The 25,518-nt window shown below is 36.4% G+C and overlaps 1 protein-coding gene across 1 annotated transcript; it reads left to right on the top strand.

Annotated features, from left to right (window-relative positions):
* Positions 1-8: 8 nt before the first annotated feature.
* On the top strand, positions 9-24,451 carry SLC30A9 (solute carrier family 30 member 9). Its single transcript, XM_026037597.1, has 18 exons — positions 9-56; positions 1,274-1,450; positions 4,057-4,119; positions 6,871-6,970; positions 7,872-7,964; positions 8,334-8,416; positions 8,821-8,879; positions 9,695-9,762; positions 11,189-11,291; positions 11,937-11,992; positions 13,370-13,505; positions 13,749-13,788; positions 14,234-14,305; positions 14,765-14,872; positions 16,451-16,616; positions 18,694-18,823; positions 19,994-20,107; positions 21,796-24,451. Exons 2-18 carry the CDS (start codon positions 1,345-1,347, stop codon positions 21,838-21,840), a joined length of 1,542 nt encoding a protein of 513 aa, XP_025893382.1. The 5' UTR covers positions 9-56; positions 1,274-1,344; the 3' UTR covers positions 21,841-24,451.
* The last annotated feature ends 1,067 nt before the right edge of the window (positions 24,452-25,518 follow it).

Raw genomic sequence — 25,518 nt, 5'->3', positions numbered from 1 at the left:
GCGCCGCGGCCTCTACCGCCTCTACGTGCGCTGCCGGGCGGCGCGCGCCGGCCACGGTGAGTGGGAGCCGCGCGGCCCGTCCCGCTGCCCTCGCGTGGCCGTCGTGCCCGGCCGCCGCCGGGAGCGGGCCCCTGCCCCGCGCGGCCTTTGGGTTTTGGAGGCCTCGGCCCGARCCCTGCCAGGCCCTTGCATAACGTTACTTAAAGCGTTTGCGTTAGAGGGGAGGGTGGTGATGAGCGAGGAAGGAAACGGGCACCTGGGGGGGGGGTTTATCCGTTTGCAAAGCCCCGGCCCTTTCCCTAGGCCCAGGATCCCACGATGTTGCACTTGTGTCGGCCCTTGTGCCTCTTCGTACCAGCACTGGTAGCCAAGCTGCAGTGAACACCTGAATCCTGCGCCCTGCGTACGTGCCCTGTGCCGGGCTGCTGAGTGTGCTGATTAATTAGGTGATTAATTAGGTTTCCGTTTCCAGCTGCTCCTGCACCCCCAGCGCAGCTCGGGAGCCAGCACGGACCGATCCGTGCCCGTATTTACAGCCGCCTCCGGCGCGGGGCGGCCTGCCGGGCCCCTGGCTGCTCCGCGGGGCGTCTGCGCCCCGGAGCCCCTCGCGCCTCTCCCCACGGGCCTGGTCCCCACGGAGGCCGGGACCGGCCCCACGCGCCCTGCGGCCGCCGCGCCGGGCGCCCCTGTGCAGTACGCGGCCTTACCGAACCCCCCTCACCTGACCTCATTCACCAGCGTTGTTTGACCTTTTGGGTTTGCTGACTCTTTTAATTCGCGCTTTCCAGAGYAATGCGGCGTTTCAGGCTGGAAATTCAGGTTTGCAGGCCCTGCACAAGTGTACGTGCCTGAAGGAAACCTCTCGCTAGCTCCCGCTGGCCAAATCCGCATGCGGCTCTGCCCTCCACAGCCAACTAAGACTAGGYGCTGCCTAGCAAGGCTGGTGCCTTGATTGACTTCTTACAACTTTATATTGTAACTCATAAAGGTGGTATAGAGACCTGAGATTGTTCTGCGTAAGACATTTTACAAAGTGTGGTGTATTTTTGTAAGTTACCGTTTTAGTAAATTGATCTTAAATCGTGCTCTGCAGTAAAGAATTAATTGGAGCATATGCAGCATGAAATGCAGTTTTAGCCCTGGCTGATAGTTACGCRTGGTAGTTTGTTTTTTTTGAATCAATGGACTTCAGTCACTTTCAGTCAATCACTTCTTTTTCCTTTGAAAGTGATTTATCTGAAACAAACATTTTTTTCCCCCTTTTCTCTCTTAGGATGGCAGACTTCAGTGAAAAGTGGGAGTCTTTCTTACSTTCTTCCTTGCAATCGTCTGCCTGTGCAGCTCATGAGCCAAGTGAGAGTTTACACCTCTAACGGTCAGAAAAAAGATCTCGGATCAGAGGATACAAATGTGTCAAGCGCTCAAGACACTGTGCCCAAAGGTGCAACAGGTCTGTCTGTGCTTTGGTTTTCACTGGGCTAAGGCTAAAGTAAAGAGTGTTTTATTAATCTAAATGTAAAAACTTAAGTAACAATAGATGCATTTTTTTCTCTTTCACAGTGCAGCTTCAGAACTTTCAATCTTTGTGACTTCTGAACATGACATGTGTAAATGTCAAATGTATAAGTAGGGAGGAATGACATGCCTTTAAATGTAGGGTTTAATTTTACAGTATGGAATTGGCGCTGATGGTACAGAGTGCGTCTCTTTAAAACTGAATGGCTCATTAAATTAAAACAATCTTCTCTGTTATTAGGTAGGTTAGCAGGTATTAGTTCTTGCACATAGGTCTTTGTGCAAGCAGTCTTTAAAAGCTAGCAAAAGTAATCACCGGAGAGTTACTTTTCTGTGCAAAAGTAGTTTGGAAGTATAAGGTAGATAAAAAATGTTGGAAGTGCAAAGGTAGGTATTAAATTTTGCTGTAATTCTGACAGATATTGTTTCTAGAAAGAGATACTGTTTCRGAGATGCAGTTGAAATTCAGAGGAGCATATTCACTGACACTGTTTATGTTTCTTAGAAGCATAAAAAAAATACGAGAAACTTAGAAAGTCTTTAGCTGACAGTGGCTGCTGGAGGGAGAATCTAGCAGAGACATCTGCCCAGTTATATAGAGACTRCAGAGTAATTTGTAATAGTTGATATTTCCAAGGTTAAGAATATACAGTTACCGGACAGYGTCCTTTAAAGCGGTCACTAGAGCAGTGTTCCCACCTTTTCTCATCCTTCTGGAATTATCCTCTCCTGTGTGTCATTCGTGATGGGGTTTGCTGGTTTTCCTCATTTTGGGGAGTTAGTGCTGGGGTAGATGAGCAGGCCGATCCCGAGCCCCGTCCTGAGGACACTGCTCTTCATGATGCTCGGGGCCACCAGGGCAGCAGCTGCCATCGGGGCTGCTTGGTGCTGGTGGCCGGGGACACTTGCAAGCCTGCATGGACCTGCAGAGATATCAGGGACAGATGAACTGTTGCTTTCACCTTTGCTTTGGAATGAATTTTATGGTGCCCACGCTTTACATGGGAGGATATTTTTTTCCTTCTAGCCTCTAGGCCAAGGTAGTAAAATACCAACAGGAACTTAATGTGATCTCAGTGCTTAGATATAAATCTTGGTATTTGATCTATGACTTTTTTTTCTCTGAAACTTTATGACTTAACCTTATGTTAAATGGAGTTGGTCTGATATGTTTTGGTGAGGTTGCATACAGAGTTTCTGAAATGCTGGACTTGTCACATTTTGACATGTGACAATGACTTGTCACATTTTCACACTTTTTTTTTCCTAAGCCATCTTGGTTGAGGTCTGTTGTTGTGAAGAATGATAATTGTACTGACAAATACTTTAAACTTGCTAAAAAGTGAATAGAAAAGAAAAAGTTTTTTTCTTAAAAAAAAAGATTTTTTGTTGTTTTTTGACTGTTCAAGTCAAACAATAGCTGATCAGGATGACTGTTTTGGAAAGACAGATTGTTTATAGTTCAGCCTTTTTTTTGCTGCATGGTAAAATTAATTTCATAAATTTTGTAAGTGTTTTTGTTACTCTTATAATTTTCAAAGCATGTGCATTTTTTTATGGTCAGTACTGTTAATTCTCAGTTGCTTTTACAGTCATTGCTAATTGCCCAGTGAGAAATGTAGTTTTGTACCGTAACCTTACAAGACTATGAGGCTGATGAGTAGATCACATCACCTGTTAAGCTAAACGTACCACATTAGGCAACACAAATGTACTTGAAGAATCCTCAAGTTATGAGTATCGTTCTCAGCAAGGTTAGCTTTGTTAATGACTGCAGGTGCTTGGCAAACCCCCAGTGTTAGAGCACAAAAGGAGGAGTGTGTTGGTTCTAGATACTAGAATCRTAAGGTTTCTGTTCTGAAGGCTCTGGTGATAGGCATTAAACCAACATGCAACATTTGTCTGAATTAGTGGCATTTCTAGTTTGTGATTAAAAATCTCAAATAAATTGCTGAAATACAAGAATTTCCACATATGAAAATTTACTTCATGATATTTTAAACATTTTTATGTTTTCTGTAAAAAATAAGTGTGCATGTTTTATTGATCACAACCTCAAATTAAAAAAAAAAATTCTTTAGTTTAGAAATAATTCCAGTTTGTGATATTATTTACAGATGTATCTTAAGCTTCAACTTCTCATAATTGAATTGCATATTAAAAAGTGTATGAATTTGTGGTGATGATCTGTCACAAACTGCACAGGATGCATTATGCTTATTCATCTAAATATTCTTCCACACTACAAATGCATACTTTGGTCTGCTGTTTTATTTAATTTCTGGGTCTTTCTGTAACATGTTGCAGATTTGCACTGTTTTGCAAGTTGTTAGAAATTTAGTCATCCATGCAAAGTTAAATGTCTTATTATTTAACTCTCGTGTTTCATGTGTTTTAAATGTTGAAGATCTAGTATAAAATTTGTTAATTGTCATGATGGAAAGCTCTATTAAGCTGTATTGTGATTTTTGTCTTGCCAAACAAACTCTTAAAAAAATAGATATCTCCATACAGGCAATAACTTTTATTTTTATTTTACAGGACAAGATGCCGTCAGTGCAGGTCAAAAGCAATCTTTTCTGAAAGAGCCAATTCAAGTGAAAGGTAAAGAACTACTTCCTGTGTCGTAATTTCACTGCTGTCTGCTATTAACCAGTTACTTTGATTAAATAAAAAATTACATGACTCAGTTTTTAAGAAACATTTGTGAGTCAATTTTGTTTTAAAATGTCTCTCTCTCTTTAAAAAAAAGAAAGTATAGCACTAATCCCCTAACTGTTTACCCTACAATGATTGTCTTTTAATTATTTCTTTAAACTGATTATGGGAAGACTAATTTGCCTTCCCATGTGTTAGCAAAGCCCGTCCGCCTTGCATCTTTTTAACCATGTCCGTTCACCATCTYGGGCTGGTGGGGCCAAACTGAACACTTGCTCTTCCCCTACTCCTCCTTCTAAGTCTTTCCATCTTCCTTCTTATTGCTGAGTTAATCTAATCAGTGTTGCTTCTAAATATATTCCGGCGACCTAATCAGAGCCCTGTAAGGTTTCCATTCGGGCCTGCAATAAATACAGACTTTTATGTCTTCAGCTACATTATTTAAAAACATAGAAATGGATAAAAGAAGAGGATAAATTTGTGTTTCTTGATTTATCATGACTTGGTTTCTTTCCATCTGTAATTTTAATTTCTATTATCTTCTTGTGGGAGTAATCCTTTAAAAACTCCTGCATGCAATTGCTTCTAGCATCGTATCTGTGGGGAAGAAATCCACCAGAATAGAAATGTTCATTTTCCTTTAAATTCCTTACTGAAAAAAAAAAAAAAATCTTTGCAATGGCTTCAAATCTGAGCCTCTGCTCATGATTCATCAAGCTCTAAGTTGTGTCAAATTCCTTTCCTGCCTCTTTTCCATTTAAAAGAAACATCAAATAACGGTACATGTAACTAACAAGCTGATGTCAGTGTCTTCCTGGATTTATTTTTACGTCTTTGTCTGCATCCTTTACATCGATTTCTTTGGGTCTGCTGTCCTTAAAATGTAGGTGTCTAAGGGCAGCACACAGGCAATTAGGAGAAATTAGATAACGTAAGACTGTGAAGTAATTGTAAAAATAGATACATCTTCTAGGGAAAAGGGCTTTTTGTCTGTTTCTACATTATGGACACATAGGCAAGAGTGTTTGTATCAAAATTTTTGATTGTATTTAGAAAGAAAAATTCAAATCTTCAGAAACCATTGTGATTTAGACACTTATTGCTCCAAGTATTGCTAAAATAATAATTTTCAAGGAATACTAATCCTAATCTGTGTGGTTTAAGGTGTTGTAATTACATTATYTTGTATTTGCTTTTGTCTATATAATGGAAATGGATATACTTTTATGTTTGAACTTTCGGGTAGGACTGTTGAGATCTCCTACTATGTTAAATAGTATTAACAGTATTTTTGTTCAGTGAAACTTACTTACATTTCTGAAAAATGGATTAGGAAGTGTTCAATAAATCCACCAGTTAATATTTGGTAAGGTTAGGACACCTCAGATATATATGGATGTTTAAAATAAGAAAAAGAGGGGTATATTTTTCCTATTTAAAGAATGTTCATACAGTTTTTACCTTAGTGAATGATGAACTATTTTTATGAAATATCTTTTTTTTGGGGGGGGGGGGCACTTTTTACTTCAGGATATTGTGGGTTGAATATGTTTGYTCAAATACTTCGAAAACAATTGTTTAAGTTCAAACTGGATGACAGAAATCAGRTTATCTTGCTAAATGCCGCTATTTGTTACGTTCATGGGGTGTTGAGTGTTAGGCAATGTCTGTTGCCTTGAAGCTTTCAATACTCAGAAATAAGAAATTACCAGAATTCTGTGAAAAATTGTTCTTGAGATCTTTAAATGCAGATTTACTTCTGTAAGTGTCTTATAACTCAAGGAGATGTTTTGAACTAAATAGGAAGGAGTATCTCCYTTAGCTCCTGTGGTAGGAAGTCTCTCTGAATCTTTTTGTCTGCAGAATTTGAGCTGTCTGTTTTTTGATATTGTCAGTTCTTTCATATTGCATTCTTCGGCTATTTTAACTTTTTTTTTCTATTAATCTTAACTTTTTTTAACCAAAGTAAATTAGTGAGTTAAACTAGAAAATGAATTAAAGCTTTGTGTATGTATAGACAAGGAGGCAACAAAGGCATGAGCAATTCCTCATCCTATTTTTAAGTTAGTCTGTTAATCTTTTATTTCTTGTACAGAAAAATCTGGTGTGGTAAGACTAACTTTTGTAGATAAATAAAGCATGTATATTTTAATTGTTATGAATATTCAATATTGTGTGACTGTTTTGAAAGTAAGAGTTGAGGAAAAAACATTCATGCAGCCAATCTGAGTTCTTCATGTGATCTGCGAATCAAAATTCTTCTCTGCAGAAGAATTCAGAAATTGTTTAAGTACTGAAAAAACAACCCTGGAGTTCTAAGATGCCATTGTGCTTGTCAGAGCAAGCGTTTCCAAGCTGCCATACATGAATGCTGTTCTAGAAGTCAAAAACATTTCTGACATTTGGTTGGAGAGGTAGCTGACAGCAGCAGTAGGTGTGTGAGGTATTCAAGGGCCTTGAACTAAAACTTTGTTTGCAAGCAACATTTTCAGCTTAAAAATGACATTCTTTGCACTGCTGGAGGAGTCCTTTTATTTATTTCCACTGTCAAGGACATTCTTTTTTCTTCATTTTAAGTCTTCCATCCCAGTTCTTCACTTAGAGGTACCATGATTTGATAGTAGATTGAATTGCCTTTTCAAGTTTTTACTGTAGTCTTTTGAATGACTTAACTGCTTATCTCTTTCTGTTTTTAAGTGAAAGCAGTCCTTAAAAAGAGAGAATATGGACCAAAATATACACAGAATAACTTCATCACTGGAGTCAGAGCAATAAATGAGTTCTGTCTTAAATCCAGGTATGGTGGTGTGGAAATCCGGGAGTTTTAAGTTGTGAGTGCTTGTATGTGCTATAAAAGTATTGACTGTTGTAGCATAGTTTATCACAGTAACTCCTGTAAATGCTTTTGCAGAATGTGTGATCATAATGGRTAAAATTAGCTCTGCTTCCTTGCTATTACAGTGGATTATGACCTTGCACTTAGCCTGCAGTGTCTCCTTCAAGCATCTTATTTATATGAATGTGAGCATGTATTTAGTTTCAGGGGAACTGGAGGGGAGTCTGTCTCCAGTAAGTTATGGAGGGGAGTGGGAAATAACTCCTGTTTGAGTTGCAGGGGTCAGGGTGGTCTGAGGTGCAGAACATCCCTGGAAGAGCCCTGGAAGTTTGAATTTTCTAGTATGTTATATTGAAATCTCATTATCCTTTACCAGATTGTGTATAAGATGAGGTCTGTAGTCTTGGAAAAAAAAAAAAAAAAAGGAAAAAGGTTCATTTTAGCCTGACTACTGCTACCTGATTTCCCTCTTTTACTATGTCCCATTCCTGCCAACAGGCCTTATTTACTGGGAATCATTATTGTTTTGCTGTATTTGCAGAAATGAGTAGTTGGAGCTGGGTGTATAGGTTTTGAGGATAACTYTGTTAACTTTTAGTGTTTTTTAACTTTTAGTTAACTTTTACTATAACTTTTAACTTTTAGGACATGATTTGAATTTGTGATTGTGGGAAAATAAAAATGACACTCGAGCTTCCTAGAATTAACTTGCTTCATGTTGCATGTCCATTCTGTTTGGCTGAAGTAGACAATTTGAGTTTTCTGTGCTGTCAAATATACTGGAACTGTGGAAGACTACTTAGACTCAAAAATAGGATCAGAATAATATGTTTTCTTTCACTAAACTGTCTGTTTTCCTTAGTGATTTAGACCAGCTGAGGAAAATTAAACGACGAAGTCCCCATGATGACACCGAGACTTTCACTGTGTACCTGAGATCGGATGTAGAGGCAAAGTAAGAACATTATTATGCAGAATAGTTGTATCATCTAATTGGATTAATGARAGAGAGTATTTTTAAAAGTCAGTTTTACAGCGTAAAAGGTCAATTGTATTTTCCATTTTTATCGCAACAAACTTTATGTCTCCGTTATTATAACAACTACATGGGGAATACAAAACTGAAGGGTGTGTTTTATGYGTGCACTTCTCATCCCTAAGCTTTTTATTCTCCAAAGTAGACTTTTTGGTTATCAGAAAGAATGATGTTCTGTTTTTAGGAAAGTTTGTGATTATATAGTCAAACTTGAAGAGAGTTACAGGTGTGTTGCTTTATCAGTTGTARCCTGTATGAATAGAACCACTGTTGTTTTACTCTGTGCAGGTCTCTTGAAGTTTGGGGTAGTCATGAGGCTCTTGCTAGAGAAAGAAAACGTCGTAAAGAGGCAGAGATCGAGTACAGAGAAAGTGAGTATAGAATTTTTAAAATATCTCAAAGGTAAACAACAAAATGTGATGTTAGAAATCCATGAGATGGTGATGATATGTTATTTCATTGAGAAGAGCCAARATTGGAATTATCGATCACTGATAAGATCTTAGAGTGCTATCACTGTCTTATATTTTACTCTCTTTATGATATAGTCAGAAAATGTATTGAGTGGAGATCAACAGAGAGATTTTAGTTTGATAGGAGTGTCTAGCTTTAACATAACATATTGTATAATAACATATTGTATAATAAGCATAAGCGTAAGCTTTGTATAATAGGCATAAGCAGCAGATTGCTGCTGTATAAAGAAAATGATCTTGAATTCCTTAAACTACTGCAATTGCTAGTAAGTATTCATGATGATAATTTTGTGCTGCAGATCTGTTTAGAAACCAAAGGCTGTTGAAGGAGTACAAGGAGTTTTTTGGAAATACTAAGGTAAGAAAAGTTCTTGTCTAGGAAAATACCACAAGATGTGCTGGGCTGCCTTTCTAAGGAAAGAATTGAAACAGGTACAAAAGCCCAAGTAACTGAAAATCTCATAAAGTTCATCATTACTGTAATACACTAGCTCTATTTCTGTTTGTAAAGCAGTGGTTAATGTTATTAGCCTGGGTTAAACGGGTTCTAACTGTGGGAGTGCAGAACACTGGGAAGTTTTTGTCAGTTGTCATCTTCAGCAGCTTACATCTGTACATGTGATTCTGCCTGTAGCTTGTAATATATAACTAAGATGTAAAAAAGTACTTCAATGTTGTTACACTTTAACATAATGCAAAGTATAAAAAATATAGTTAATTAGAAAAAGTGAAGCGTCCTCTTGAAGCAAGGTTTTAACAATTTTGCATACGGCCCTTCCCTTAAGCCGACCCATCCTCTGGATCCAGGTGTTTTGTCATAACAGAATAATTTCTTCATCTTTTTGCTGCACGACTTGCTGTTCTCTTTGTGGTTGTAGTGGCCCCTGCTGGACACTGTTTTGATTKTTTATCCTTTTTGGAGTAACATATGAGACCTAACTGCAATAAAGTTTGGGTGTAAACTAGTATGCTAGTATGCCTCAAGGGCTATAACTTGACATTGGCCATAGAGTGTAATTCTAAAGGCTTTTTTTTTAAATAAAAATAATTCTTTATAATTCTTTTTTTAATAAAAAAWTTCTTCATAATAAAAAAAAAGGATTCTTCATAATATCAAGATTTGGTTGTTTAGCTTAGTAACTTATTTTCATAATCTTTTATTTCCTTACATAGCCACGCTCCAGTACAGCAGCTATGTTTCTCAAGGGACCAGGAAAGGTGGTAATGGTAGCTATTTGCATGTAAGTGCAAAAAAGTTAATATTTTGTATGTGCAAGTGAAAAAAAAAAAAGATTTTTATTATTGTAAAAATGGGGAGAGTATGTGTTTCCAGGGTGTGTTATTTATACAATAGTGTGTGTGTGTGTGTGTATATATATGAGTTGTGATATGAGATATGTTTCTTACAAGTCTGCAAYTGTGAAGTTGCTAAAAGCCTAGGAATGTCCTAGAACTATTCCTAGAAGATTAGAAATATAATTGAATTTTCAAGGGCCACCATCAGTGTAGACATACAAGACTTTGCTTGTGGCCCTGATCTCAATATGGGCTTTTTTGGAGACTGGTTTTGAATCAAGAAAGATGAATCTTTCTTAAATTTTTATACTTTATCCTATTACCTTTGGATCCACTGTGAAGATACAGTTAGCTGCACTGGTAGAAGCTATGGAGTTAACGGAATTGTGTGTCCTGGAATGAAACTTTCAAGCCCTGTTAGAGAAATGCAGGAACATTGTTCTTTGGTCACATAGGAATGAACAACATTAACCAAGCAAATTCTTTGGAATCCTACATAACTGAGGTGATTTTATGGATGTGCTAAAGCAGTTATCTATTTAGACAGAAAACAAAAAGTGTGCGTGGTATATAGTACCACACACCCTTATTATTATTATATTAATTATTATTAATTATTAATTATTATATAGCACCCTTGATGTTTCTACCTTTCTATCTCCAACCCACCGGCACCACTAATGAGTGAATAATGTTGCTCAACCTGAAACTTGAAACTCTTAGTGTGGTTTCTTCTTTGGAAAAGAAATGCACTCATACAGAATCGTATGAGTGAAATAAAGCATCTGAATGTACGGGGCCCTGGAAGTGTATTGCACCTTCAGATAATGTCAACTCCATCAATACAACATTGAGAAGAAGAAAAATAATAAGTCAAGAGTGGTCATGAATCCTATTTTCTTTCTGTGCTGTGAGTTGAAAGAAACTTAAAACAGGAAGATTCAGTTGTAGATTAGTGTTATAACAGACTGAATAGATTATTCATTGTTATTATTTTTTTATTTTCCTCCTATAAATTCCGATAATTCCTCCCATTTTGGAAGACAGAGACTGAATTTAAAAAATTTCAACCACTTTGAGGTAATTGGGTGGAATGTGGTATAGAAAGAATTGTTGCTACCTCCTTCATCAAAAATTGCTACCTCCCAGCCTTCAAAATAATGCAGTTCAGTAAACTGTCTACTTCTTCGTATGAAAATGGGCTGAATTTGAGCTTCCTCAGTTTATATATTCTTATAGCCTGTAATGAATTGATATTTTTCATCACTTGCTGGTAGGCAATGCATGGTTATGCAATGCTTCCGGTTTTGCTGAAAATTAATATTAAAGGACAAATATTCTGACTTACTTATTTCTTTTCTTTGTTTTCAGAAATGGATTGAATTTTTTCTTCAAACTACTTGCTTGGGTTTACACAGGTTCTGCAAGTATGTTTTCAGAAGCTATACATTCTTTAGCAGACACTTGCAACCAGGTGATTTTTTTTAAAGATAAATACTAACAGTAATCATTTTACAATTGAAAACAGTAATTCAGTCTACTGGGGATTGTTAGTATCTAAATGGTTTTTAAGAAGCAGAGAGAAATGAGAGGATTTTTGTATTTTATTGAGTGAGTCTCAGGTGCATGGCAGAACTTTTTGTTGTTATTATGAGTGTGCTTTGTAAATGATATTTGTGAGATTATAGAATCATTATGGTTAGAAAAGACCTACAAGAACTAGAGTCCAACCATAAACCCTTCAAGACCCTGCCTGCTAAACCATGTCCCTGAGCGCCTCATCTACGTGTTTCTTGAACACTGCCAGGGACGGGACACCATCACTTCCTGGGCAGCCTGTTCCACTGCTTCACCACTCTTTCCATGTAGAAATTCTTCCTAGTGTCTAACCTGAACCTCMCCTGATTCTATGATTCTTACAGTTGCACTTAATGGATGTGTGGAAGGTAGATAYTGGAAGACAGATTTTGAGAACAATATTTGAATTGTAGCATAACATCAGAAACAAAGCACATACGCAAATAAGCAAGTTACATCTGATTTTATTTATCTTTTTATCAACTTCAGTCAATGTTTCCTATGTATTTCAACTGATCATTTTTCCTTTTGTCCTACTTAGGCGTTACTAGCTTTGGGCATCAGTCAGTCTGCAAGGACACCTGACCCTAGTCATCCGTAAGCTTTTGCTGTAAATAATGGTTTTAGTATTTACATATAGGAGTAAGGTTGATTTTTTTTTCATGTGCTTCTCCCTGTTCTTTCTTAATTTTCTGTTTCATGTCATTTCTTTTTTTTTTTTTTGCCCTGTCTTTACAAAAGAAATGATAGGAAAAGTGGGCAATCTGCCAAATTGCAGGAGTTTTAATTTCAATGTCTTAATGTACTTATATTTTGTGACTTGGTTTGCTATGCTTTTAGTTTGCATTGGTATTATTCATTAAAGTTATTCTGGAYATTTCTATTAGATAGATTCACTTAGTTCTTAAATATTTCTTTGATTTTAAGTATTCTCTACATGAAGATCAAGTTCTTAAAATATTACTATCCTGTTTATTTTTTTTTCTGCAACAAAATCACTTGTATCATTTGATACTTATATCTTTTATATCATTTGATACAAGTAAGATCTATTTGACAGAAGTACTTTTTTGTTTGTTTGTCCCAGTAATAGAGATTTTTACTGATACCTTCATACAGTTTTGTGGAAGGCTAAAGTTKTCATTTTTGTGATATTTTATTGGAGATTATGTACTTTAATTTTCACATTTTTGACTGGACAAGTAATTCATGCTATAAGCAATAGGTTAAAGTATATCTGACTTAAAGAATTAGATCAGCTTTTCTTCTTTAAGAGCATCAGGTAATATAAGAAATGTGTTAAATTTGTCTAAATATTGATTACATCTCCTCCCATTACTTTTTTCCCCTTCTTCCTCAATAGTCTTCTCTACTACTGCTTTCCAAATGTCCCTATGGTTCTTAGTAGCAGTTAATACAAAACAAAAGAATAAATGTACACTTTAATATTGCTTTAGCTTTTCTCTGTGCTCCTAAAACTGTATGTGTTTGAAATGTGCAGTTAGCTGAACCACCTGAAGGTGTCGCATGTTTTATAATGTTAATTTAAAGGAATAGCATATGTAGAATAGCCACTTACAATGGCCAGAATTTTCCTTTAGAAGTAACATTTCAGTAAAATGTAAATGCAACATATTCATTAAACTCCAGAATGATTTTTTTTTTTTTTTTACATTAAGAAATATCACAATTTCTGTACAAGAAAGAGCTAGTACCACACAGGAGTACAAGAGCTAGTACAACTATCTAAACAGCTGTTTGAAAAAGAATTAGAAAAATATCTTTGTCTATACTAAATATCTCTTTTTTCAGATTTTTTTTTGATTGTTAGATTTAGCAGCTGTTTTTTAAAGTAAATGCCCAGTTACATGGTCCTGCTTTTCCAGATGTGCGAAAACTTCATGGCAAAGGTGGTAGATGTGTTTGTGAACCTGGGATCTTGTTTTTTAACTCACTTTCTGTGTTTTTGTCTAGGTATGGTTTCACAAATATGCGCTATATTGCCTCTCTGATTAGCGGGGTAGGAATTTTCATGATGGGTGCAGGACTTTCTTGGTATCATGGGATCATGGGTTTACTCCATCCTCATCCTATCGAATCTCTTCTCTGGGTAAGCAAATCTTGTTTGATACTGCACCTATAGATAATTCTTGATGGGCTTAATAGAAAGTAGTGGCGAAGTATGAAATGCACTTCTTGAGTCARTTTTAGTCCCAAAACAATTAATTCCAACCAGCTTTATTGAGAATGTTTCAAGAAAAAACAATAGTGTTTTGCAATACATATTGTATAGTTTGATGTATATAATGTAATAATTAAGAGATATCTTTTTTTTTTTTTTTTTTTTATATAGGCGTACTGCATCTTAGCAGGATCATTGGTGTCTGAAGGAGGTATGCAGTGCTAAGAAATATTTCTATTTATGTATTCACTCTGTGGCAGTATAATCTGAGTAGTTACAGTAATTGATCTTTGCTTACACAACATAAAAGTTTGGAGCTCTGTTGCTGATAGTTGTGTTGTATTGGGGAAAACTTTTTTCCATTCCTCATCTGCTGTGTAGTAAAAAGTATAAAAATAATATAATTTGAGAATGTATGTACAGTGCCTTTTTTTATATTAATCTACCAGTGAATAAACTATTTTGGCTTGTGTAGGGAGGTGTGCAAGTGGGTGTAGATACAGCTTTATGCCCTGCCGTTATTCAAAGTATTGATAGCCAGGGCTTTCCGGATGGGCCTGTTACTATGATATAAGGAAAGATTTTCTCTTTCAAAATGGAAACATAAATTATTTTACCTCTAACCGTTTTCAGCAACTACTCTGGTGTTGTTTCAGCTACCCTTCTTGTTGCCATAAAYGAAATTCGGAGGAGTGCTCGAGCCAAGGGTCTCTCATTTTATCAATATGGTATGTGTTGTTACAGCAATAAGATATGTGATTATCTTAAGAAGAATTTATTTACCTGTATTTGCTTAATTTTTGAAAATTTTGTTTTTGCTTCCCTTGACCTGTTTATTCCATGTTTTCTATTCTAGCAAAAAATCCATTTTACTYGATAGATAAAAACCCCATTGATTTAGGTAGCAGTGGTTAGAGGCTTGTACTAAAGTAGTTTTGCATTCTTCAGGATAAACTCCCCATTAGATTTTCAGATATTTTAGAGATGCTTCCACAAGTTGTGTGACGCTTGCTCAGTATATTTATGAATGCTTTAAAGTGTGCGCTTATGTAAAAGTTCAATTTTTACAGTTTTTATGCTTATAGAAAATTTTCCTCTTCACTTGCTGATATCAGTATAGCTTATAAAGTACTGTACGTGGTGGAGACCTGAGATTTCTACAGCAGTGTGATTCTTGTTGACTACAGTTGTGCAGAGCCGTGATCCTAGTACAAACGTGGTGCTGCTGGAAGATGCTGCTGCAGTTCTGAGCGTGGCCGTGGCTGCTACCTGTATGGGTCTGACTTCTTTGACAGGTAAATTCTTCCTCAACATGCGAGAGGCTGCATGCACATTCTCTCTTGTGCATAATCTGAACACAAAAYGTGTTTTATTTGGCTTATTGTGATTTAAATATATGACTGTTCTTTAGACTTATTGTCGTAGCATTACTTTTTCTGCCTCACCCTGCCCAGAGCATTGCTTTTGTTAGCAGAACATTTGAAAATTGATGCCAAATATTCTTCAGTTCTTAACTAGACATTTATTTGTTKCACACATTTTATAAAGTGTATTGCTGTATGGTTTGCAGTGCATGGTGGATAATTTACTACTAAAGCAGACTTGAGTTTATGCAGAACTCTTCCACTGTGATTGTACTTCTTTCTGCTCTTTAGCTGCTTCATGCAGTAACACTGTGTTTGGTTGCATTCCATCGCTGCTTACTGTGTGATATTTCTTTTTTTTTTTTTTGTTTCACCCTTTTTTTACAATCTGAAAATATTTTAAATTGAAAATAATTTTTTTTTATGTGTCTGTAGTTGGTAGGATCAAGCTTGAAAGACCTGCTGCATACCAGTGGGTCCAATTTCCTTTAGACTTGTTAAGCATACTAAGATAGTATTTTCTTAAATAAAGAAAAAAGAAAAAAAATCTTATATTTATTATTGTCAATTTATGTAAATTACTTTTTGTCTTAATGGGATTACATAATTGGAGCTGCCTTATTCAGCTGTATGTATCTCCATGTGTAKGTGAGGAGGATTTAAGGAAGTGGTTCTTCTTTCAGGTACAGAATGATGGTATTTTGTTCAGGAGCAGTTGTTTTAATCTGAAGATGATGTGGCAAACTTAACTTGTACGATGATCTATATGACAAATGACTCAGAGCTGCCAAAGTCTGCCTCTAGCTGCCCAGCTAAGCTTTCCCAAAGGGAGGGAGCATTCGTCCCTTTGTAGGTGTTGGCTTTATTTAGTTGTTTAGAAAAATAAAGGTGCTAGTTTTTGTTTCTCTGAGGGTTTTTAAATGAGTTACTTACAGGTTTTGTTCTTTATAAAGATTTTTTTAATCCCATCCGTAATTTCATGACAAATCTGAATATGTGTGAATACATGTTTAGAACATCCATTATGCGAGTTCTGCCTTCCAAAAGTGATTAATACTTGCAAAGTTTAGGTTGTTCAGAAGAATCACATAAGGCTGTCCTATACATCCATCAAAATGATGGATATAATTGTCTTCATAAGACAGTGGTGTCTTGCTAATGAAAGAACAGACTTTCGATTGTGCCTGCTACCTAATTTAGGTGTATGTAATTTTATATTCATAAAGTTAAATCTATATTCTAGATTCTAAGTAACTGGCAGAAGAATGGACTACTTTATTAGTCCTACAGAACACAGGAGAGCATGATATTTTCTAAGTGAGGGAGAGGGACACAAAACTTTATTTTTAGGGCTTATTTTCTTCCAACTTAGTTTGCTCATCAGTAGTGAAGTACAGAATTTCCAAAACATGAATTAAAAAGAAAAAAACCCATGTACTTTAGGTGTGAAGTTTATATTACTTGCTATGTTTTAGATATGCTCTGTGAAATTAACTTTCTTTATTTTAGGAAACACTTATTATGACAGCTTGGGGTCTCTAGGTGTTGGAACTTTGTTAGGAACTGTGTCAGCCTTTCTCATCTACACTAATACAGAAGCCCTGCTGGGAAAATCCATTCAGCCTGAACAACTGCAGCGACTTACTGAGTTACTGGAGAGTGATCCTGTCGTAAGGTAAGAGTCTGGGCAACTAAGAATCTCTTAATAACAACAAAAATGAATTATTCTTTTCAAATGTTTTTTTCCTCAAGAACTGTATATGAAATAGATCTTTTTTTTTCCTTTGCTTTTGAGAATGGAATCTTCTGGATTAAAAATTTAGAAACTTAGTTATTACATGCTAGAAAATATAATAAGCAAATACTTCTATCAGTCAGTTTTTCCATAGTGGAAGTAATTGTGAGAATGTATTTGAAATTTTATTAATTATGGGAATTGACATATAGCTTAGTGAGGAGGCCATCTGCACTTCAAGTGTATTTCTAAATGCCTGAAGTGCAAGCACAAAAAATGATACTGTAATGTTGCTTTTATAGTTTATTAATGCTTACATGTTTATTTACAATATTAATATTCAGTCTCTGGAATTATGTAACACTTGWCAGGGAAGTGCTGCAGTTGTGTTATGGTGTAAAGGCTTCTGCAAATCCCTCCCGTGTGGGAATGAACGTTGTGCTCTCTTCCCTGCTTCCTTGGACATTTACAATTTAGAGTGCAGTAAACTCATACGCTGTCACAATTCTGGAATCTTGTTTAAAAGGCTTTTTAAGGAACTATTTTAGCTAGCATTAGCCCTATTAACCTTGATTTAAAAGCAACCTACTTTATTTAGGTTTATATTGTAGCATAAATCAACTGGAATGAACGACGTGCTGTTCAGACTAGAAGCTAGTGGAAGCATGTTGTAATAAACTGCATTCCTGTTTTGGAATAGRCCTGTGTTAAAACTTTGCCTCATCAGGAACTTGGATCTGCTGAGATGGCCACGCGTTAGTTTGAATGGTAGCACATGTTAGCAGGGTTGTTTTAGAGTAATGGAGTTCACAGGGCTTTTTGCACTGACTCGTAGCTGTTCTGTCCAAAGCGTATCCGTGCTTTTTATCCCAGCTTGGAATCCTAGAATGCTACAGTTTCTTCTATCCCAAAATATATTTAGTGTTATGTGCCACTGTTGACAGCAGTTATTTCTCAGAGAGTAGATATAGCTCATCTCCTTCTGGAGAAAAATATTTTTAAAATAACTTAATTTTTTAAAAATGAATTAAGGTAAAATTTCTTGCAGTGGGTGATGGTAAACTGCTTAGATGAATATTTCTCTTAAGGCTAAAAGCTGAAGCATGTTCAAGTACTTTCCATTACACTGTTTGACTTCAGTATTGGCTGTGTCTTGAGTGTTCTCTGCATATGATCCATCCCATTGTTTGGCCTGATTCCTTGGAATGTCTCAATTTGTCTTTAGTGCAGTCTTTAGTAGCAGCCCCGATACTTTGTGCTCAGTTGAATTGACCCTTCTAATAAGATTCTTGGTCTGGATCTTAGAATTCTGGGTGGTGTACAGCATTGACTGAGATGTATTAGCATTGACTGAGATTAGGAATATTTGGGGAAAAATATTTACTCCCCCCCTTTTTTTTCTTCTTACTTCTACCTTGGGCTGGGGATATGAGTGTTGTTTTGTTTTGTTTGACTTARGAAATGAGGAAATCTTTTCAGCATCATGTATTTCTCCCTAAGGCTGCTTTTACATTTTGATCAATTTACCTGTGGACTTGTAAGACTTAGGTGTTTTCTCAACTAGATTTTATTAGAAATTACTAGATTTTAAAATAATTGCATGTATATATTTCTTAGTCTGGAAGAAATTATCATTATGTTCTGCTGTAGGAGAAAGCAAGGAAAATGTGTGCAAAAACAAATAAGTAGACTGTTGAATTCAGAATTATGAAAATTTTCTTTTTTTGTTTTATGGTGACACGTATTTGTATGTTTTTTTTTTTTTTTTAACTATTAGTTGACTTCAAAATCTGCCATGTCTTTTTAATTTTGTTTTCTTACCAAATTCAGTTAAATATAGATGTGGGGGGATACCTGTGTTGGCTGAGCAGTTACCTGTGGAAATATGTAACCAGCTAAATAAAAATCTGTATTTAATGTGAGAGTGTGGTGACATAGTAAGGATTTGTTAGTCAAAGGCTGTGGGCTTCTAAAACTACCCAGTTGTTTTACATTCTTCAAATATTGTGTGTTTCAGAGCAATTCATGACGTTAAAGCCACAGACATGGGAATGAGCAAAGTGAGATTCAAGGCAGAAGTAGATTTTGATGGACGGGTTGTTACTCGTTCCTACCTGGAAAAACAAGACATTGAACAGYTGCTACAAGTATGTTTCATAAAGGGTTTTTGCAATTTTCAGCGTTTTGATTTTTCTTTCCCAATTCCRTTATGTTCAAAGCAAGTTTTTCCATCAGGTGGGATATATTCCACTCTTCATTTTGAAGGATTGCAGAGGTTTTTGCTTACTGTCCATGTGTAAAATATCTCTGCTATCATGCTCTGTGCTGCTGTGCTTCGGGGTTGAGTAAGGCCTGGGTTAGAAGGAAGGCAGGTTTTAATTCAACCTTYTCTTAGAAAATACAGGCTTGTGTGAGATCATTTTGGTAGGAACGTATTTTTTTCCGATAAATATATATTAATATGTATGCTGTCTAGTTGAAATTGGAAGCGTGTCGCCTCTGTTTTGGCAGAGGCAATCTCCTTGGGTAGTGAAGATGCAGTGTTATGGTTTACAGATCCTGCCATTCAAACTGAGCTTCAATATGGATTGCTTGTGTCACGTAACTTAGTGGCAGCTAACAATTAAACAAACTTAAGTAAGAGTATGACTCTGTTTTMAATATAGTTTGAATGTAATTTTACCAGTAACTGCGGCTTATATACATTTACTTTTGTAGCTACAATATTGTTTACTTTGTTACTCTTCATAAACATTTTCAAAATGGAAAGTAGATATGACAGCATCTTGTGGAATCTCCACCTGGTAACCATTTGTCTGCTGTGAGACCCTGTCTGAAGGATGGTCATCAGGACTCATCCATCCATGGTYAAGAACAGACATAATACTTGCCTTTTGAAATATTTATATATATACATAAATAGGTTATCTTGTGTTGATATCAACATTGCCTCTTTCCAGAGTTGTGAAATATTTCTTGGAATGCACTCATTCAGGTTAATCTTGTTTCTTTAGCTTGATAGGCTTGCCCTGATTATAATTCTWGCTTAGTTGGAAGATTTTTAAGCTCGCTCAGTTATGTTCTTTTTCTTTTCACTGTTAGAGAAATGTGAAAAAAATGAATTTTCTAATTGTGTATGCAAAAAGAAATGATTATTTAGCGCTTGTGCTGTCTGTTAGCAGTAACCTGTTTGTCTCAGACTGCAGCTTTACCACTTAACCCTATRACCAAGATGCTGTAGTGTAAACAGCTTCTAGACAGCTTGATTCTTGGGTTCCTTTCTTCTCCATCTCAGCTTAAGTTTTATATCTTGCTAGGAAATTCAACAAGTGAAGACTCTTGAAGAGCTGGAAGCCTTCATGCTAAAGCATGGTGAGAATATCATCGATACATTGGGAGCTGAGGTAGACAGACTTGAGAAAGACCTAAAGGTAAGATTTAGCTYTTTTCTAGGGAGCGTTTATTCTCTAATGTCTTTTAAATGTATTAAATAAACAGAGGATTGTGACCATTTTTAATTTCTAATTATTATATCGCTGTTAAAATCTTAATCTGAGAATTAGCTGTGGATAGTTAGAATGGTTGGCTTGCATTCGTTTTCTCATTGTATGTTCTTTGCATATGGTAAAGAGGCAGTTTTGTTTTGAGTACTCTTTTTAACAGAATATCATATTTTTTTAGTGATGTTTAACATATTATTTGTCTCAGTCCTTGGAAATTCTTGTTTTATATCATCTGCACAGAGACCCAGCTGTGACTATATGTGAGTGTGGTCCTGTGCAGGTACCTGTGTACTAGTTCTGAGCAGAACTGGAGAAATAGGAGATTTTTTGTGTTCTCTGCTTCTGAGTGCAATTTTAGATCCCCAAACCAATGTCAAACCAAACCTGAAATTAAGTTTGAGCATCAGCAAACAGGTGTGTGTCCTGTGTAGGTGAAACCAACAYGGATGTTCTTCATGTCCCTGCCTTCTTGTGTTTGACCAGCCAAGTGAACAACACTGCATCACCTGAGGATGCTAAACCTCACAAAAAGTTGTTGACGAAAACATTCATGTATTTTTATACTTTTCCGTAGTAGGCATTCCAGTTTTATATTTCTTTACAAAAATACGGAATTCATTGCCTTGYTCTTATACGATTAAGCATTTTCCTTACGTGGAGCTGCAAGGCATGTGGTCTAACAAACATTTTCACCGGTTGAGGTCAGTTCTGTAGGATTTTCCAGGGTGCAAACAGAGCTGAAGCGTCCTGATTGCCAGACAAATGCCGCCCTCCCGTGACTGCCTTTAGCCTTCATCAGGAGACACCGCTCAAGAGACTGACCTTGGCTGTAGTGTAGAATCTTTGAAAAATATTCAGCCCTTAATTTCATCTCCCCAGAGTGATGCTGTTTAAAAATGAAATGTTTTTGAGTATAGTTGTATCGGGAGATCTAGTTCTTCATAGTTTGTAAGCAACAGGCTCGTGGCTGATGATTTCAGACATGATTTCCCCTTTTTCTGGGGATTTCTAGGGATTTCAGTGGTSTGTTGCTGTTGAATGTGCTTCACTAAATATGCTGCTCAGATCTCCATGCTAGATGATGTTGAAGTCAGTGACTTAAAACATCACATGGGTTGTACAGCCCGTGTAATGACCATAACATTTCTGCCATATCAAAAGATGTCTATTTCTTAGCAGAAACAATATTTTGCATCTTTGTAAATAGCTCCAGTGCCATGGAACAAATGATTTCGGCAGTTATCCAGTATTCAGGGAAGTGCCTGCCTGATAAAACTTTTCTTAAAACTTTTATTTGGACAGTCTTATATAAAAACTAATTGTCTTGTTAAATCAAAAGAGCTGCTTCATGGTTTTTAATGCATAAGAACTAATTTAGCTGTGAAGTTGAAAGGTATTTGTCAAATAAATTGAGACTTAGTCCTCTAGATGGCTTATGGTATGGGATATGCTTATTGAAGTTATATTTCATTTTAAAATAGTCCTTATGTTACCAGAAATTGGAATTTGTTATTTAGCTTGTAATATTATGCTAGAAATCCATCATTTGTATGCACGTGCAAATATGTGTTTGAACACTTTTCATAAAAATATATATTCGTCTTTATTCTCCGCAGCAACGAAATCCTGATGTTCGTCATGTGGATTTGGAAATACTATAGACCTGATGGAAGAAGCCTTTAGGTTGCCACCATTTGGGAAAGAAGTTGTGAGAAGGGACGAAGAGCTTCCAAGACTGGAGTGAGCGCAGCACATACCTCGCTTACCCTGCCTGTGGGCTGCCCGCTCCCTTAGCGCTCTGTCCGGGAGAACATGAGGCTCGCAGGCAAATATTTCTATGGCAAAATCAATTTCAAAAAGCTACTTTATTTAATTTCCACAAGAGAATCTGTCTGCGTGAATTTACTGCAATGCAGAACTTGAGACTTGAGGTTCAGTTAGGCAAATGTTACTGCCTGAAGATAGAGAACACGCTTAGTTTTCCCTTGTGTCCCTCTGCAATCAGTTTGCACTTCGTTAGCTTCTTTCAAGATATCATTAAAGGTTCTTGGGAGATATTAAGATTAGTTAGGAAGACTTTGTTCCAGTGGAACCTGCCAACTTTAAATTAGTTGTTATTTTCCAACTATGTAGTTGTTTCACAGTTTTTCTTTTCTCTTAGATAAGTTCCTTCTAGTGGGCACTGGCCTTTTCTCAAGTACCATGACCTGGAAATCTGCTTTTTTGTCCCTGTGGCAGTTCACAACAGCACTTCAAAAGAATTTTTTTGCTTTTTTCTTCCTTAATGGATCCAACTCTGTGTGACTAGCCAGAATATGATGAGTTACTGTGAAGAAATTATTGCATAGAAATTTCAGTGAACTTCCTCTGTTAATTTTTTCCTTTTTTTTCCCCTAAGAGCATATTTTTGTTTCTTATTTGTAAATATCTTCAGATGTAATCTGGGAGATATTTATGACAGGACTTTACCTGGCATTTTGGCTTTTTATACTTTTAATAGGCTGTATTGCCAGAAATGGTCTTTGCTAGAGACATATTTGGAAGTTACAATAGTAAAAAAAATGTATTAGAAATATTTATAATTAAACAGAATTGAATACATTGTATTTTTAATTTATTTGCCTGTATACATTACCTGTAGTCTGAGTTCTCAACTGCTTGCTTTGCGTGTGTTGTGTTTTGTTTTGTTTTTCTAAGAATCAGTGTTGCTTATCTRGGAGAGTAAAACCAGTTACCCTCAGCAATCCGAAGATGAAGTGCCTAGAGTTTGTAAGTTTGAAAGCACTATATAAACCAGGTTTCTAGGATAAGACTTTCTGCATTAGGCACTCAAATTATAGCAGGTTATTTGAAAACGAGCATTTTAACAATGATCTGTATTTACAGACTTTATTCAATGGAAAATTGTTAATTGGAATATAAATGAAATAACAGGCAACTATGAGGAAAATTCCTTATGCACTTTAAAATACTTCAGTAAAATGGAAGTTGCTCGTGGGTGAGAGGTCACAATAAGAGCCTCCTAGTGACTCAGTTGCTGTGTAATGTAATGAGTGACTTGCTGAGAGAAGTGCTGATATGAAACAAGTATTGAAAAAATAATTTGTTAATCTTAAGTTACAAGCATTGCAGCAAGTAGTATTTGTGGAGACCATTATGTGAGGATTTGATTAAATGCTTTGCAATATTTTTTATATAAAATGCCACCAGTGAACTGTAAGAATTTAGGAATTTAGAATGGCACACCTAGCCTAGCACGCCTTATGCAAATTGCAGAGCACTTTGCATGCAAGTAGAATAACATTCCTTAATTTATTTGTTTGAGACTTCACACCCTGGAATTGTGGATGAGGGGGCTTTTCAGTCCCCTTGTCCGTAATTCCTTTTCGATAGTGACTTCTTTGTAGCGTCTTAGCTGCTCATGGCTAATCCAAAAGAAAGCTGCATTTATCTGGTTTTCTCCTGTTGTAGAACTAGTTAGCATACATAAGCCTGATGAAGATCCGGAATGCGATTAGTGAAAGAGTTTAAAGGTGAATTGCAAATGTATTGTCTCAAATAAATAAGAGATATTTTAGCACATTATAAATGATGTATGTGCTCTCCACCCTCCGGCCTGTGGGAGCTTCATCTCATCTTGCCGTGCACTCTGCTGCTCTTAGTCTCGTTCATGGAAAGCACTGGAGTCTGGTAATGCATCTCCTTATACCTTCTTCCTTGAATATTTAAACAGATTTCTGAATTTGAATAGTCACTTTTAACATTTCTGGAATGACAATTTTAGARGTATGAATAAGAGGGATGAAAATGGGCAAGTGTTCTTGCTGTAGGGGTTAGTGGAGAGGGGAAATGTGGTGTAGATGGTTGGTATGCTGGAGTTAGTGATGAATGAGTGAAGTTAGTCTGCACTTTGCAGAGCAGAAGCATCACTCCAAATACYGAAATGTTCCCATACTTTGTTTAAGAGAAGGCATGAGTGTAGGTTCTTGCACGATGTCTGCTACAAAAACCCTAAAAATGGTATTTTTTTATTCATCAGGGATGTAATTTGTATTAATTCTGATCTTAATTTCCTCATCTGAGTCAGAAACATACCCGTACACACACTTTTTGTTAGTGTGCTGAGATAAAGTTCAGTTCCTTCTCTCCCAAATTCATTATTGATTATGTCACCTCAAGAACCAAGAGCTTGAATGTTTTGGGTAATATTGCAATAGTTTCAGAACCTTTCATGTTTAAAACTGATCTGGATGGTGGTGCATTAGAAAGAGAGGCAGCCTGGCTGGTTTGAGCACTCCCTTATGGATTTGTGAATCTTGCACTGGGATGAAAATACTCATTCAACTTGTCAGTTTATTGGTAAATTCACATTGCTAGACTTTAAATTATATTGTAATTTGCAGATTACTTTTAATAGATTTGTTACCATTTTTAAACATAATGGTCTTTATGGTGTAAAACTTGAGGTGGTGCGGGACCACTTGAGGTGGTACTTAATTTACTTTACTTTTAGTGTTCTGGAGGAAAATTTGTAGAGTCCATTTACATGACAGAATCCACTGAATTAAAGAAGATTTGGAAAGTGTGGAGGAGTAGAGTTTTTCTTTATCACAAATGCACTTAATCATTGGAGGGATTGAGTAGGGAGAGGGAGAGCTAACAAATTGATATTCCAGGATATTTTTCAGTAAAGTTTTAGTATTTTAAAAATGATTTATTTTTGTAGAGTGTTTCAGCCTTAAGAGTGTGTGTGTGTGTGTGTGTGTGTGTGTTTGCTTTTTTTCCTTCCAAATTGTGTTCAAAGGACTATTGCCATCAGCTTTGTAAAATATTGCTTATTTCCTGCACGAAGTCTCATAATTCCATAAAGCTCTTGCTGTTTAAAAATGAAAAGAGTCTTAGTACTTCAATATACTGAGTGATCTTAATATACTTTTGATAGATGGTAGYTATAAATATTTTCCTATATGATGATTTTCTGTGAAAGATGTAAATCTGAATTCTTGGCCTCTGAGAATCAACTGAGATCTCCATTATTCCCTGCAAAATTCAACATTCAACGTGCTGCTTTTCCTCTTTCTGAAGTAATTTAACTCGATATAAATATATGTGTGGGTATGTATATTGCAGACTGCACGTGCCAACAGCTGTGTAAAACATTCTTCACTTTTACCTATGGGTTTRTTAAGCGTAGCACTAAGCATTTAAAGTATTAGTAAATCCTTTAGGGAACCACTGTGTTGCAGAGGCTCTGTTTGCCTGTGTCCAGGTCTAATAGCAGCCGAGACTCAGGCAACAGGAAAACATTCTTAATGACAATTTGCAGCCTCTGTCCTCTG

This window comes from Nothoprocta perdicaria, unplaced genomic scaffold, assembly GCF_003342845.1.
Source record: "Nothoprocta perdicaria isolate Ctin4 unplaced genomic scaffold, notPer1 scaffold_2, whole genome shotgun sequence".
Classification (NCBI taxonomy): domain Eukaryota; kingdom Metazoa; phylum Chordata; class Aves; order Tinamiformes; family Tinamidae; genus Nothoprocta; species Nothoprocta perdicaria.
This window is presented reverse-complemented; position numbering and strand designations above follow the sequence as displayed.